This window comes from Bubalus kerabau, chromosome 5, assembly GCF_029407905.1.
Source record: "Bubalus kerabau isolate K-KA32 ecotype Philippines breed swamp buffalo chromosome 5, PCC_UOA_SB_1v2, whole genome shotgun sequence".
NCBI lineage: Eukaryota > Metazoa > Chordata > Mammalia > Artiodactyla > Bovidae > Bubalus > Bubalus kerabau.
Genome location: NC_073628.1, coordinates 126,175,250 through 126,191,056, shown reverse-complemented (window position 1 = coordinate 126,191,056; position 15,807 = coordinate 126,175,250). Strand labels below are relative to the sequence as shown.

The 15,807-nt window shown below is 50.9% G+C and overlaps 1 protein-coding gene across 4 annotated transcripts in view; it reads right to left on the bottom strand.

The window, feature by feature from the left end:
- PACC1 (proton activated chloride channel 1) overlaps positions 1–15,807 on the bottom strand; it is a 35,514-nt gene that overhangs the window by 5,171 nt on the left and 14,536 nt on the right. For 3 of the 4 annotated variants that reach the window (XM_055583021.1, XM_055583019.1, XM_055583020.1), the window contains 4 exons: positions 6,184–6,393; positions 4,659–4,810; positions 2,174–2,316; positions 849–993 (listed from right to left, as the gene is read on the bottom strand). In XM_055583021.1, the coding sequence (XP_055438996.1) occupies positions 849–993; positions 2,174–2,316; positions 4,659–4,810; positions 6,184–6,393 (650 nt within the window). The remainder of the gene's footprint in view (positions 1–848; positions 994–2,173; positions 2,317–4,658; positions 4,811–6,183; positions 6,394–15,807) is intronic. The other variant, XM_055583022.1, reaches the window with a different exon arrangement.

Here is a 15,807-nt window from a genome sequence, read left to right as displayed (position 1 = left end):
AGCTGTCTCTTCCACGCCCCTGCAGGCCCCCAGCCACTGACACACAGCACAAGGGGTGGTCAGGGCCTGGGCGTGCATGCCGGTGGGAGGACTGAGCCCCCGCAGGGGCTGAAGCCGAGGCAACCCCAGGGTCCCCTCCCTCCACCTCGGCTCCACGCCTTTTTCCAGGAGCCTCTCACTCTCCTGTCTGGACCACGGCATACTTCCTGGCCTCAGGTCAGAGGGCTGAAAGCTTTCGTATCACACTTCGCATTAGCAAAGCGTTCTGAACATATACCCAACACATTGATCACTCTCTTACAAGTGACATTATTTACTATTACTATCCTGACGGTACCTGTGTTTTAAAACACTCAAAAAGACAGAAAGAATGAGTTTTTTTTTTTGAAAACCAAACTGATTAGAATGAGATTTTAAAAATATAAAAAGATATTTTCCTCCTGTGTCCCAATGGGTCACCATGCACCTAACACTTCAGAGGCCATCCCTGCATCTAACCTCTGCCCTGTGAATAGTCTTTTTTTTCAAATGCAGCTGCCAGCTGCATGGGAGGGAGTGGAGCAGAGCTACAAACCAGCTCAGATCCAGCTGGACCAGGCACCGCTCTGTGAAATGCTCCACCGTGTGCGCTCTGGGAGCCGCTGGGACAAAAGCAAAGGGTCTGGGGCAGGCCGAGCCTGCAGAAGAAACACGCGGCGAACCCCCCAGCGGCGGGCACACTCGCTTCCTGTCGAACATCCACTCACCCTTAAGACCCCGGGGCGAAGCTGACCCCTCCCGAGGCTCCCTGCACCCGGGACTCAAGGGTGGACCCAGGGAAGGTACGAGGCGAGCCCAGCGCCACCTACCTCCTGCCGGAACTCCACCGCCTCCCGCCCGTCCTCCTCCTTGGTCTCCACCAGGGACATCTTGACCCAGGTGCGGAAGCCCCCGGAGAACTTCCAGCTGGAATAGGCGCTCTCGCAGGCCTGCATGAAGCCAGCCCTGTCTGGGCTTGTAGGGCACAGAAGGAAGGTCTGTGTTATCAGGCAGGGCTCGAACTTAGCCAGACTCAAACTCCAGCCCCTACGGCCAGCAGCTCCTCTGCTAGTGCTGGCAGGACCCGGCCCACCCCTCCCCCCTCGCGGCTGGGGGGAAGCTGTCTCCTGCCTCAAGGCCGAAGCGCGGTCCCTGGAGCTCCCAGCAGAAGCCCCCACCCACCCCCTCCCTGTCTTCTCCACCACCTGCTCCCAGTAAAGAGGCCTGCAGACTGGGCTGGGCCCCACAGCACCCTGGAGAACTCAGCTTCAGCAGCCCTGGGGCGCCCTCACTGGCCATCAGCCTCTCTAAAGGCCCGGAGAGGGGAGGAGGGTTCCCTTGGGAGCTCTTGGCCAGAAAAGGCATCCGTAGCGCCCGCCCAAGGGTCACAGAGCGCCCACGGCCAAGAGGAAACCACAGTGCAGTGCTGAGAACGCTCAGAGGGGCACAGGGATGCGGCCCGTGTCCGCAGGGAAGGGAGGGGAGCTCCAGCTGGAAGAAGGGGCAGAAGAGGCCGAGGCGGAGGCCCTGAGACCCAGGACGGGGCCACGGGTGTGACCGGCGGAGGCGGCTCACAGCCACGTCAGCCCAGGGGTTAGGGGGGCAGCCTCCCTTCAGCCTCAGCTGCTGACCTGCTTCCTTGAAACAGAGCTGCTGGACCTGGAGGATCTGAATCACCACCCCCTCAGGCCCCCCTGCAGGACACGCTCCCGCCGCCCACAACCACTCTGGGCCCCAGAAATGGTGCAACAGGGGTGTCCCAAGATGAACAGGAACTTGCACCCTCCTGCTAGAAACGGGTGGCAAGCGGGCACTGGGACCTCCCTTAGGGCCAGCCCCAGTCCCTGGACACCAGGGGAACACAGTCCAGGGCAGAGGCTGGCCGCCCGGGGCCTCACAGAACCCGGGCAGCTCTGGCCTGTCCTCCGCAGTGCCATCAGGGAGCGGGGGACCCAAGCGCCCACCCTCCGGGGCACAGCCAGCTCTGTGTGTGGGGTCAGAACACCCCCCAGGCTGCCCGGACTCTCTCAGGGGGCCCTCCGTCTGCCCGGCAGCTGCCTAGCATCCCGATTCCCCGCACCTGCCCCCGCACCCAGCCCAGGGATGCACACGGCTAGAGTGAGATCCCGGGGGTCAAGCAGGCTCTGAAGGGCACCTCTGCAGGAACTCCTGGAAGGACGAGAAGAGCAGGTAATCGATGGCGCTGAAATCCTCGCTGCTCTGGTTCAGGCGGAACTGGAGGAAGACCAGTTCCCGCTTCTGCACCTCCCGCGGCCCTCGCACAATCAGGGCGGATTTCTGCAGAGACAGAGAGACCAGAGTGCCAGCCTGGGGAGCCGGGCACACGTGCCTGCCCACCGAGGCGGGCTCCCCAGTGGACCAGGCCCGGGAGACCCAAGACGCAGGAGTCTCCGCCAAGGGGCGGCCCCCACCCCACCTCGACCTTCCCCTGGGGCCGAGGCAGGACACACGTCACAGGTCCGACCCCAGGGGCATCACCGGGCCTCGGCAGGCGGCCGTGCCTCTCGGGGGAGCTCCACCGCGGCCTCTGCTCCTTCTCCACTGCTCTGCCTGGTGTGGGGTGGGATGCGCAGCCCGGGGACCAGGTGCCTCCTCTCTAGTCCATGGCCGTGGACAGCAAGGAGCCACCTCGGGCTGGAGACAGTAACTGCAGTCAGCTTCCGTCTGCACAGAAACTACTCTCCTTTTGAGCCCTCATTTCATGAATTTCTATGCTACTCAGTTAAACTCTAACTATTGAACAAATCCAACCGGCCTGGACAGGTGTGGACCACAGTGACTCCTGGTAAGCATCCCACTCAGAGGGGAGCCAAGAGGAAGGCAGGCCAGGGAGCCTGTATCTGCAGCGCCATCTAAGTAGACACGGGCTGGTACCCAGAGAACTAAGAGAGCAGGGCATCCGGACGGTGTCTGCACTGTACTATCCAGCTCCTCGTTCAAATTTCTTACGGTTCTTTTCATTTAAATTAGCTCCCATTTCCTGGAGTCAATTCTATCAGTTCCTCTCCAGCCTTTTGTGCTGTTGGTCTCCCGGTGACCCTGAATTCTCCATTCTGAGTGTGGGGTCGGGCTGACTCGCGCGGGTCTGGGGTGTGGGCTTCCTGCTAAGCGGGGCTCTTGCAGGCTCACCCCAACCTGGGGCTGACGGGGAAGACGCCCCGAGGCAGTGGACCGTGCGGGCCCACTCCATGTTCTCATCTCCCGTGAAGAGTCCTTTCCCCCAGCACTCCCCTCCTTCCGCCGCGGATGTCCCGTCTCGAGTTCTGCTGTTCCTCTCCATTGGCCCAGTGCCCAGGCAGGGACTCCCCACCCCGAGCTTATGCAGAGAAGGGCCCCGGGGCCTTCCCCCAGAGCAAACACCGTCCCCAGCAGCCCATGGGGGCTGCAAGCCGGGCCGCCAGGCCTGGAGCCAGGATCCCAACTTGCCCAAAGGGCAGCCCGGCTCTTCGTGATGAAAACAGAGCTGGGAGCGGGAGGAAAGCCTTCACCTCAACAGCAGGGACTCCGTGGCACCTGCTTTCGGGCACAGGCTTTCCCTGGCCCTGCTCCATCGATCTAATCCAATGGGCTGTTTATACTTTACACCAGTTCCTCAAAATCTCTGGTCCTCCTATCTGTTCTTGGTTGACAGGGTTATTATCGATATTGTACCTTACTCTATCGTGTGCAGGAGTGGAAATCATTTCAGCAGGATTTCAGGAGGAGGTCTAGAATACATATTAACAAAAAGTCTCAGAGGAATTCTTTCATCTCAAGGTCCACCTGGGGCCTCCCTATCACCCAAGGGGCAGGCAGGTCCTGCTCCATACTCGATACGCGAGCTGCCTCGTCCGGCTGGTCCTTCTCTCCACAGCTTCGCCATCTGCTGCCCTTTGGGGGCCCCTGGCTCTCCAGAGACACGCACCTGTGGAATTTTGCTCAGAGGCACAAACAAGCATGCCGCTGCCTCCCTTTATGTTTTGGTGCAGAGTTCCTCTGCCTAGAAACCCTTTCCTTCCTTGTTTCGAGCTGGAAAACTTAACGCAGCCCTGTCCTTTTGGAAACAAATTTACGGGATGCAAAGGAGAAGATGTAAATGTACACAGAATTCCTTCCTTGTCTCCAGAACCCTCGTTGTCCACTCCCCTGCTGAGCAGAGCCTCCATGATGGCCGGGCCGGGGTCCTTGTTCCCGGACCAGCGCTCCTTCTCACACTGGCCCCCATTATTCCAGAACACAGGATTCCCAGGCCCCGACCCCAGGAACCACGATTCCGGTGGGCCCAAGTAGAACCCAGAATCTGTATTATCAGAAACGATCCTGGCAGTTCTGTCGAGCACGCGGGTATGGGGCCCGTCTGGCGACATCACACCAGCTCCACTCTGCAGCCCTGCCTCCTTCCATCCAGGACCAGGTGTCTCGTCACACTGCCGGGAATCGCAGAGGGTCACGCAGAGAGGGCTGAGGCCCACTGCCGCCCTGGATGCAGGCGAGCCAGCCATGGCCAGACCCCAGAGGACAGCCTCACATTTGCCGTGGGTGAGGGCCCACGCCAAGGGCAAGGGAGGCTAGCTGGCAGAAAGAAGACAGGGCCCTCGGGGTGCGCGCTGCCCAGCCCTGGCCCGGGAGACGAGCGTTACCAGGGTCTGATTGGAGAAGGGGTCCGTGTAGTTGATCCGCTGGGTGGTACAGTTCACGTCTCCGGGCTGCCCGGGGCTCCTCAGAGGCGGGATCACCTCGTAATAGTGCTTACAGCTGAGCAGCTGGGCCTGACCGGGGTACAGGGCGATGCCTGGAGGGGGAACAGAGAGAAGTGAACACACCCCTAAAACCATGTCATGCGAATTTTTTCACACTCATCAATCACCTAAGTCCAGGACTCCCGGGGTGACTGCAGAGGAGGAAGAAAAGGGCTGTTTACAGAGGGTGGGGAGCTCCGTGCCCTGCCCTCAGAAAGCCCCGCTCTCATGGAGGCGGCCAGGGCCTTCTCAGTTAGCCCCTCTCCTGGCCAGGGACGCAGCCTCCCCAGTGCCTACAGCAACACCCACCCCATTCAGAGCCCTGCTCCACGTGCCCCCAGGGGGCACCCGAGACCAAGCCGGGAGGCCAGGCTCCCGGGACCGCCGCCCACCTGCAGGCTCACCGGGCGGCCCTCGGTGGTGGGACTCCCCGACTGGAAGCTCCACACGTGCAAGTCACATCTCCCAAGTCCCTCCCTTTCCCCAGCCAAGGCGCTGCGCTCCCAGCCGCAAGGATGGCAGCTGTTCTAACCACACTGAGCGCTGCACGTGGACGCGGGACACCGGCAACATCAGAGAGACAAAGGGGCCGGATACAGAGAGCAAAACCCACAGAGAGAAAGACCACAGCGGACACAGAGAGAGGAGGGACAATCACAAAACGGGCGAAGACATTGGGACTAGTACACGTTGTCAAGACCCCCCAGGAGGGAGGACTCGAGACTCCGGCTCTGCGCTGTGAGCAGTCCGTCCGGAGGGTCACTCGGGGGCGTCTTGTGGGCAGAGCAGGGAGGGGCTCAGGCCGGGTGGGCAGAGCCCAAGCCCCCAGACCTCACGCCGTCCCCCACCCCCGTTCACACCACGCTACCACAAGCCAGCACCAGCACCGCCACCCTGGAGCGGACAGTCCCCTCTTCGGCAGAGATGGCTCCTGGTGGGTGATGTGGCCTGGGGGTCCCCACTCCAGGCAGGCCCCAGCCACCTCTGGATGGCCGCACCTCCCCTGGCCCCCAGAACTCCCACTTCCCCTGGTCACTGGCCCCCAGCTCCAGCCAGGCTAGACTCATCTCCCCAGAGAAGCCCTGTCTCCCTAAGTTCATCTCTGCTCCTACGGACCCGCCTCCCAGAGAAACTCTTCCATCTGCCAAAGCCCAGCTCAAATCCTGCTGTGAACAAAGCCTTCGGTGCCCACTCCAGCCCTGCAGCCAGCAAGCACTCCAGGCTCGGTCTGCCTCCCTCCTCGGCACACAACCCTCTGGCTGGGTACCAATGGCAGCTTATGGGGTGGGGCAACCCACACCCAGACTGTCTCAGATTCCCCTGCCCTGCCCATGGTGCCCGGCACCGTGCCAGGAATGCAACGGTGGCTCAGGGTATTTAGAAGTCGCTGCCTGGGACCCAATGCCTGTCCTGGGGCAGACGCTACCTGGGGCGTCGTAGCGATCCACCTCCTTGTAAGACACCGACATGACAGGGTGCTTGAGCTTCTCGCGGAAGTCCATGATGGTCTGGTAGACCAGGAAGACAGCCACAGCCATGAGCAGCAGGTAGATGAAGATGAGCAGGACTGAGAAGACGTTCTTCAGGCAGGCCTTGCTGAAACGGATGCTGCTGGAGGCCGACTCGCTGTCCAGGGCTGAGCGACAACAACACACACATGACCCAGAGGGCGTCTCCAGGCCCTTGACCTGCTGCACCCCAGAGGCGAGGCTATCTGCACACCTCCCCCCACCCCAAAGCCCAACACCTGGTACCCGTCAACACACACCACACTCCTGCTCTGCCAGGACAAGGACCTGAGCTGGAGGAGACTCCCCTGGACGCTTTCAACCCAGCATGGGCACTGCCCACCCCTGAGCAGCCCTATCAGTGCGCCCTCCTCTGCCCTGAAGCCCCTCTCACCCCAAGCCTGGCCTGAAGCACTGTTCTCCCAACGGCTGCCTTCTAACTCATCCTTCAGGTTTCAGTTTAGAAAGGCAGGTCCTCAAGGAAGCCTCCCCTGACCCTGTAACTTGACTGGCACCCCATCCTCAGTGCTCCCAGGACACCCTATGGCCCTTGTCATCACTCTGCAATGTCACCGTCTACATGTTTTTTATCCCCCAGGCTGTGAGCTCCATGTGGGTGGATACTGAGCCATTCTTGTCCACACTGCACCCCCAGCCCTTCAGGCGGTGCCTGGAATACAGCGGGCCTTCGGTAACTAAATGGTGTGTCCTGAGGCCATCCCCTCCCCAAAAGACCTAAGGTGAAGATATAAGACAGGGTGACAGTGTTTGGAGCAGGGCGGTCAAGCAGCTAAGGAAGTTAAAGAAGGTCACAAGGATGGGCCCTAATCCAATAGCACAAATGTCTATAAAGAAGAGGAAGAGCTCAGTGGCATTTTTCACAGAAATAGAACAAAACATTTTCAATTTGTATGGACACACAAAACACCCTGAACAGTCAAAACAATCTTGAGAAAGAAGAACAGAGTTGAAGGAATCACACCCCCTGACTTGAGACTATCAGTTCAGTTCAGTATCTGACTCTTTGTGATCCCACGGACTGCAGCACACCAGGCCTCCCTGTCCATCACCAACTCCTGGAGTTTACTCAAACTCATGCCCATCAAGTCGGCGATGCCCTCCAACCATCTCATCCTCTGTCGTCCCCTCCTCCTCCCTTCTTCCACCTTTCCTAGCAACTTGAGACTATGCTACAAGGTAATCAAAACAGTATGGTATGGACACAAATACAGAAACGCAGGTCAAAAGAACAGAATATCAAGCACAGAAATAAACCCACACACACGTGGCTAATTAATCCATGACAAAGGAGGCAAGAACATACAAAAGAAAAAAGAAAGTCTCTTCAGTAAGCGCTGTTGGGACAGCTATGTGTGAAAGAATAAAATCAGAACATTCTCTAACATACACAAAAATAAACTCAAAATGGATAAAAGACCTAAACTTAAGACCAAATACTATAAAACTTCCAGAGGAAAACATAGGCAGAACACTCTTTGATATAAATCACAGCAGTATTTTTTTAAATCCACCTTCTAAAGTAATGAAAATAAAAACAAAAGTAAACAATTGGGACTGAATTAAACTTAAAAGCTTAAAAACGAAAAGGCAATCTTATGGTCTAGGAGAAAATATTTCCAAACTACAAGACTGACAAGGGATTAATTTCCAAAACATACAAATAGCTCATATAGTTTAATAAAAAAAAAAAAATCCAATCAAAAAATGGGCAAAAGACCTAAACAGACTTTTTTCCAAAGAAGACAGACAGATGGCCAAAAGGCACATGAAAAGATGTTCAATATCGCTATTAGAGAAACACAGATCAAGATCAAACCACGACGACATAATCACCTCACACCTGTAGAGAATGAGCATCATTGTAAGAGGTCTACAGATAATAAACGCTGGAGAGGGTGTGGAGAAAAGGGAGGGCCTACACTACTGTAGGAATGTAAACTGCTACACCCACCACGGAGAACACTGCTGAGGGTCCTCAGAAAACTAAACACAGAATTCTACATGATCCTGCAATCCTACTCCTGGGCCCGTATCTGGAGAAAACTCTGATTTGAAAAGATAACATGCACCCCAGGGCTCACTGCAGTGCTGTTTATAACAGCCAAGACATGGAAGCAACCTAAGTCTACCAACAGGTGAATGCATAAAGAAGATGTGGTACACATACACAGTGGAACACTGCTCATCCATTAAACAGGATGAAACAATGCCATTTCCAGCAAACATGGATGAACACACGGATGATCATATTAAGTGAAATCAGTCAGACAGAGAAACACCATCATCATTAATACGTGGAATCTAAAAAAAATGATACAAATGAACTTATTCACAAAACAGAAATAGACTCACACACTTAGAAAACAAATTTATATCAAAGGAGATAGCAGGAGGGGTTGTGGGGAGAAAGAAATTAGGGTGTGGGATGAAATATACACGCTACTATATAAAAACAGGTAAACAGCAAGGACCTGCTGCATAGCACAGGGAACTGTACTCGGCATCATGGAATAACCTATACTGGAAAAGAACCTGAAAAAGAACGTATGTGCATAACTGATGCACTTTGCTGTATGCTTGAAACTAACAAAACACGGTAAATTAACCATACTTTGAAGAGGGAGAGACACGAGGGTGCAGACACTCAGAGAAAAAGTCACACATGAGAACACACGGACTGAAAGCCAAAGGAGAGGGGCCTCGGGAGACTCCAAACGTGCCGACACCGGAACCCTGAACTTCCAGCCTCCGTAACCAAGAAAAACATTTCTGTTGCTTCAGCCACCAGCCTGAGGTACTTGGTTAGGACAGGCCGAGCTGAGATACTCCCACAGTGCTCCTGGAGGGTCTCTGCTCCTGAAACCGTGGGCTCCCTGAGGAAAAGCCTGTCTCCTCCCCAGCAGCTGAGCACAAGTCTGAGGAGGAAACGGGGTCGGAATGGAAGCCCCAGAAGGTACATGGCTTGGCTTCTGGCTTCCAACAATGACAAGGCTGCGTGGTCACACCACCCTTCTACAGAACACAATTACAAACTTGGATGAAATAATTTAAAATAATTTGAAGGCACTGGAAAATGATCAAAAGCAAGCTGAAACCAAAAGAGAATCTACCCCTTTTGAAAAAAAAAAAACTGCATCTGGTGAGATTTGTAAACTTGCAGCTTTCTGCCTGAGGGCTCTGAACAGTCTCTATGAGGTGTGGTGCAGGCAGACAGTGGACAAAGTCCAAGGCTGGGGGAGCAGCCAGAAAGTTAGGGGGAAACTCTGAAAGGGAGGGAGCCACAAGGAGGAATGAACTCGCAAATCTGCAAACAAAACATGTTCCAGTTCTTGCTGCAGACCAGGAAAAAGCAGCAGCTGGAAACTGCAAGATTGAGAAGAGATCAGCTGCTCTTCATGCAAGGAATATAGGCGATTAGAACTGGAGTCTTGCTATTTTATCTACTTGCTAAAAAAATTTTTTCACAGGATCGTAAGACAATTCAGAACCTCTATAATGTGTCACTGAAAATGTCTGCTGCTGCCGCTGCTAAGTCACTTCAGTCGTGTCCAACTCTGTGCGACCCCATAGACAGCAGCCCACCAGGCTCCGCCGTCCCTGGGATTCTCCAGGCAAGAACACTGGAGTGGGATGCCATTTCCTTCTCCAATGCATGAAAGTGAAAAGTGAAAATGAAGTTGCTCAGTCGTGTCCGACTCTTCATGACCCCATGGAAAATGTCTAGTGTTCAATAAAATAAATCATTAGACATGCAAAGAAACATGAAAATGTGACCCACACTTGAGGAAAAAAGTAGTACATGCAAACCAGCACTAAGATGACCCCAAATGTTGCAATTCGCAGACAGGAATTTTACAGCACCAAAAGGACTTACAAGAAAATGTGTGGATAAGGAATGAGCAGAGAAGAAATACGGAAACCAATGGGAATTCTAGAGCTGAAAAGAAAAACAAATAAAATGAAAAACTCACTGCGTAGTCTTTAACAGCAAAAGATGGCAGGAAAACAAAAAAACAGTGTAGCTGAAGTTAAATGAACAGAAATTATCCAATCTAAAAAAAGAAAGATTGAAAAAAAATCTAACAGAGCCTAGATAACTGTGGGACAATATCTAGCAGTCTAACAAAAGGTAACTGGAGAGAGAAAATAGATGCAAAAAATATTTGAAAAAAGAATGGCCCAAACTTCCCAAAAACTGGAGGAAAAAAATATCAATTTATAGATTCAAGAAGCCCAATACATGCCAAGCAGGATAAGTAATAAACCAATTCTAGGCAAATCATCCTGAAACTGCCAATGCAAAGATAAAAAAAATCTTGAAGGCACCCAGGAAAAAAAGGAGGGGGGAGCATATTACATACAGGAAATTAAATCTAACAACAGGTTAATGTTTGATCAGAAGTAATGAAGGCCAAAAGACAATGGGGGCTTCCTGCAGCTCAGACGGTAAAGAATCTGCCTGCAATGCGGGAGACCCGGGTTCAATCCCCAGGCTAGGAAGATCCCCTGGACAAGGAAATGGCAACCCACTCCAGTACTCTTGCCTGGAGAATCCCATGGAAAGAGGGGCCTGGTGGGCTACAGTCCACGGGGTCGCAGAGTCAGACACAACTGAGCGACTAACACTACTGCTACAAGACAACGGAACATCTTTAAAGCATTGAAAGAAAAAAAAATTCCATCAACTCAAGAATTTTTAAATTCCAGCAAACTAACCTTTAAAAATTGAAGGGGACAAAAAGGTATTTTCAAACACAAAAGCAGAGAGAATTCCTTACCAACAGATCTGCACTAGAATGCATGCTAAAGAAAACTCTGAAATGACACTAGACGGTAACTCTCAGATGTACACGAAGGAATAAAGATCCCTGGAAATGGTAAATACGTGGGTAAATATAAAAAGCCATTTGTATAATTTTAAAAATTTAAGGCTATCTAACGCAAAAATTATACAACAATACTGCAAATTTTCTAACTTTCAGGAAAGAAGCGACAGAGAAACAACAAACATATGAGACAGAGAACAATAAAATGGTAGAACCAAATGCAACCGCATCAACACTTAGAGTAAACAGACTAAACACCAATGCAAAGGCAGAGACTATCAGTCTGGATTAAACACAAGACCCAACCAAATGCTGTCATTAAGAGATGGACTTTAAATACAAAGACACAGAGTATTTGCTCTTAACTATCTCATTTTCTTTTATTTAAAAAGCACAAAAGCAAAAGGAGCACAGAACTATAAAGGGTCCTAGGTGGTCAGAAAGAAGGAAATCATTCACTTTATGTCTACAAACAAACATCGAGCACCAACTCTACATGTAACACTTTGTGCTACGTGCTTCAGGGAGATACCGAGAGAGGATCCCAAGAGAGAAGGATTGATGGTTTGTGCTACAAGTGTGACAGAACTCCGAAGGCTGTGAAGATGTAAACTGTGAGATTTCCTTTCCTCAGAGGGATGGAGGGGAGTCAGGGAGCAGGGCAGAGGTCAGCAGAGGCTTTGTGGAGGAGACTGCGTTAGCTCTGGGACTAACGCACCGGGAGGATTCTGAGGAAGACACCATCTGGTGCTCACCAGTCACGTGTTGGTGAACTGAAGACCAGATCTCTAGCCCAGAGGCACAGCGGGAGCATGGGCTGCAAACCCAGCTCTGCTGCGGACTATGACTACTCTGTGGCCCACAGCAAGCTATCTGGCGCTCCTAAGGCTCACTTGCTGCATGTGAAAAGGAAATCATTTCAGCTTTCTAGCATTTCTGAGAGAAGCAAATGACAAATCTGCTTCAAATGCATGACAGAGTACCTGCCCAATGAATTACTGTCATTGGAGAGACAGACTGTACCCTCTAGCCCGCAAAAAATGAAGCCCTCAGCAAAGATGAAGACCATCAAACAACCATCTCATAATTAATGAGAAAAAATACATGAAGATAAAGTGGAGGCGGGACAGAACACAGTCTTTCACATAGTAGGCACGTAATGTTCTCATGTCTGTTAAATGGATGAACAGCCCAAAAAACAGATGAACTAAGCTGTGCAATGCCAACTTAGCTACCTCTCAATTGGTCAGTACATTTCAGGGACATGAAACTATAAACCAATTGATGTGCCTTATTATTAATAGCAAAGTTTAAAAAATTCTTCCTTTACAGGAATGCCAATTCGCAGAAGTGTTTGTGTGGTTCCTTCAGGTCGTGAAGAGCAGGTTACTCTAGACAATGGATGTTTAACAGGAAGCAGGAAGCCCCAAGGAAACCCCTTGGGTAGCTGAGAGTGAAGCCAAGGTACAGAGCAGCTCCAGTTCTGCAAAAGGAATTAACTCATGTTTTCAACTTACGTTGTCTCTGATTCTACTTCTGCTGCTTATTGTTACGAGGGACTGTGTCAATTTCTCCTCCTTCACAGCTTTGCCACCTGCCTTCTCGCCGTGTCTCTCTCATAACTCTGCTCCATTTTACTCTCAGAGTCTTTCTCTAGTCTCGCATTCAGACCTTCTCCTGGAGAGTATCCTGTATAGGACCTATCCCCATTAGGCATGTCACAGACACGGCCCTTCTGCACACTGCAGACGGCTTCCTTTCGCTCAGGTGCTGATCCCTGATCGGCCACGGAAAGTACGATGGTCTGTGCACAGGGGCCCGCCCGCAGCCGTTTTGCTTGGAAGGCACTCCCAGCCCCTACGGTCCACGTGGGACCACAGGTTCACTTCAGAATGAGGCAGGCAAAAGCGCGCTCACTGAGTGGCTCGTAACTGCAGTGGCAACAGGCGTCAGGGTGCTGCATCCTAAGATCACAAGATGAGAGGGAAGGAACTCTGAATGACTGATTGGTGCCTAACATCTGAATAGAATCTTCTAAGAGTTGTTAGGGACCTAAACAGCCATCTGGTCCAATTCCATACCTTGTGCAGCGATGCTGGCCCCACAGTCAACAATGGACAACAAATGAGGGTCCTGGAATACTGACTCCTAGACTCCAAATTTAACTTCTTTACAGGGCTTTCAGATCAGTTCAGTTCAGTCGCTCAGTCGTGTCCGACTCTTTGCAACCCCATGAATCGCAGCACACCAGGCCTCCCTGTCCATCACCAACTCCCGGAGTTCACTCAGACTCACGTCCATCGAGTCAGTGATGCCATCCAGCCATCTTATCCTCTGTCGTCCCCTTCTCCTCCTGCCCCCAATCCCTCCCAGCATCAGAGTCTTTTCCAATGAGTCAACTCTTCGCATGAGGTGGCCAAAGTACTGGAGTTTCAGCTTTAGCATCAGTCCTTCCAAAGAAATCCCAGGGCTGATCTCCTTCAGAATGGACTGGTTGGATCTCCTTGCAATCCGAGGGACTCTCAAGAGTCTTCTCCAACACCACAGTTCAAAAGCATCAATTCTTTGGCACTCAGCTTTCTTCACAGTCCAACTTTCACATCCATACATGACCACTGGAAAAACCATAGCCTTGACTAGACAAACCTTTGTTGGCAAAGTAATGTCTCTGCTTTTCAATATGCAATCTAGGTTGGTCATAACTTTCCTTCCAAGGAGTGAGTGTGTTTTAATTTCATGGCTGCAGTCATAATTTTGGAGCCCCAAAAAATAAAGTCTGACACTGTTTCCACTGTTTCCCCATCTATTTTCCATGAAGTGATGGGACCAGATGCCATCATCTTCGTTTTCTGAATGTTGAGTTTTAAGCCAACTTTTTCACTCTCCTCTTTCACTTTCATCAAGAGGCTTTTGAGTTCCTCTTCACTTTCTACCATAAGGGTGGTGTCATCTGCATATCTGAGGTTATTGATATTTCTCCCTGCAATCTTGATTCTGCTTGTGCTTCTTCCAGCCCAGCCTTTCTCATGATGTCCTCTGCATAGAAGTTAAATAAGCAGGGTGACAACATACAGCCTTGACGGACTCCTTTTCCTATTTGGAACCAGTCTGTTGTTCCATGTCCAGTTCTAACTGTTGCTTCCTGACCTGCGTAAAGGTTTCTCAAGAGGCAGGTCAGGTGGTCTGGTATTCCCATCTCTTTCAGAATTTTCCACAGTTTATTGTGATCCACACAGTCAAAGGCTTTGGCATAGTCAATAAAGCAGAAATAGATGTTTTTCTGGAACTCTCTTGCTTTTTCCATGATCCAGCGGATGTTGGCAATTTTCCTCTGCCTTTTCTAAAACTAGCTTGAACATCTGGAAGTTCACGGTTCATGTATTGCTGAAGCCTGGCTTGGGGAATTTTGAGCATTACTTTACTAGCGTGTGAGATGAGTGCTATTGTGCGGTAGTTTGAGCATTCTTTGGCATTGCCTTTCTTTGGGATTGGAATGAAAACAGTCCTGTGGCCACTGCTGAGTTTTCCAAATTTGCTGGCATATTGAGTGCAGCACTTTCACACCATCATCTTTCAGGATTTGAAATAGCTCCACTGGAATTCCATCACCTCCACTAGCTTTGTTTGTAGTGATGCTTCCTAAGGCCCACTTGACTTCACATTCCAGGATGTCTGGCTCTAGGTCAGTGATCACACCATCGTGATTATCTGCATCGTGAAGATCTTTTTTGTACAGTTCTTCTGTGTATTCTTGTCACCTCTTCTTAATATCTTCTGCTTCTGTTAGGTCCATACCATTTCTGTCCTTTATCGAGCCCATCTTTGCATGAAATGTTCCCTTGGTATCTCTAATTTTCTTGAAGAGATCTCTAGTCTTTCCCATTCTGTTGTTTTCCTCTATTTCTTTGCATTGATCGATGACGAAGGCTTTCTTATCTCTCCTTGCTATTCTTTGGAACTCTGCATTCAGATGCTTATATCTTTCCTTTTCTCCTTTGCTTTTTGCTTCTCTTCTTTTCACAGCTATTTGTAAGGCCTCCCCAGACAGCCATTTTGCTTTTTTGCATTTCTTTTCCATGGGGATGGTCTTGATCCCTGTCTCCTGTACAATGTCAGGAACCTCAGTCCATAGTTCATCAGGCACTCTATCTATCAGATCTAGGCCCTTAATAAATCTATTTCTCACTTCCACTGTATAATCACAAGGGATTTGATTTAGGTCATACCTGAATGGTCTAGTGGTTTTCCCTACTTTCTTCAATTTAAGTCTGAATTTGGCAATAAGGAGTTCATGGTCTGAGCCACAGTCAGCTCCTGGTCTTGTTTTTGCTGACTGTATAGAGCTTCTCCATCTTTGGCTGCAAAGAATATAATCAATCTGATTTCGGTGTTGACCATTTGGTGATGTTCATGTGTAGAGTTTTCTCTTGTGTTGTTTGTTGGAAGAGGGTGTTTGCTACGACCAGTGCATCTTCTTGGCAAAACTCTATTAGTCTTTGCCCTGCTTCATTCCATATTCCAAGGCCAAATTTACCTGTTACTCCAGGTGTTTCTTGACTTCCTACTTTTGCATTCCAGTCCCCTGTAATGAAAAGGACATCTTTTTTGGGTGTTAGTTCTAAAAGGTCTTGTAGGTCTTCATAGAACCATTCAACTTCAGCTTCTTCAGTGTTACTGGTTGGGGCATAGGCTTGG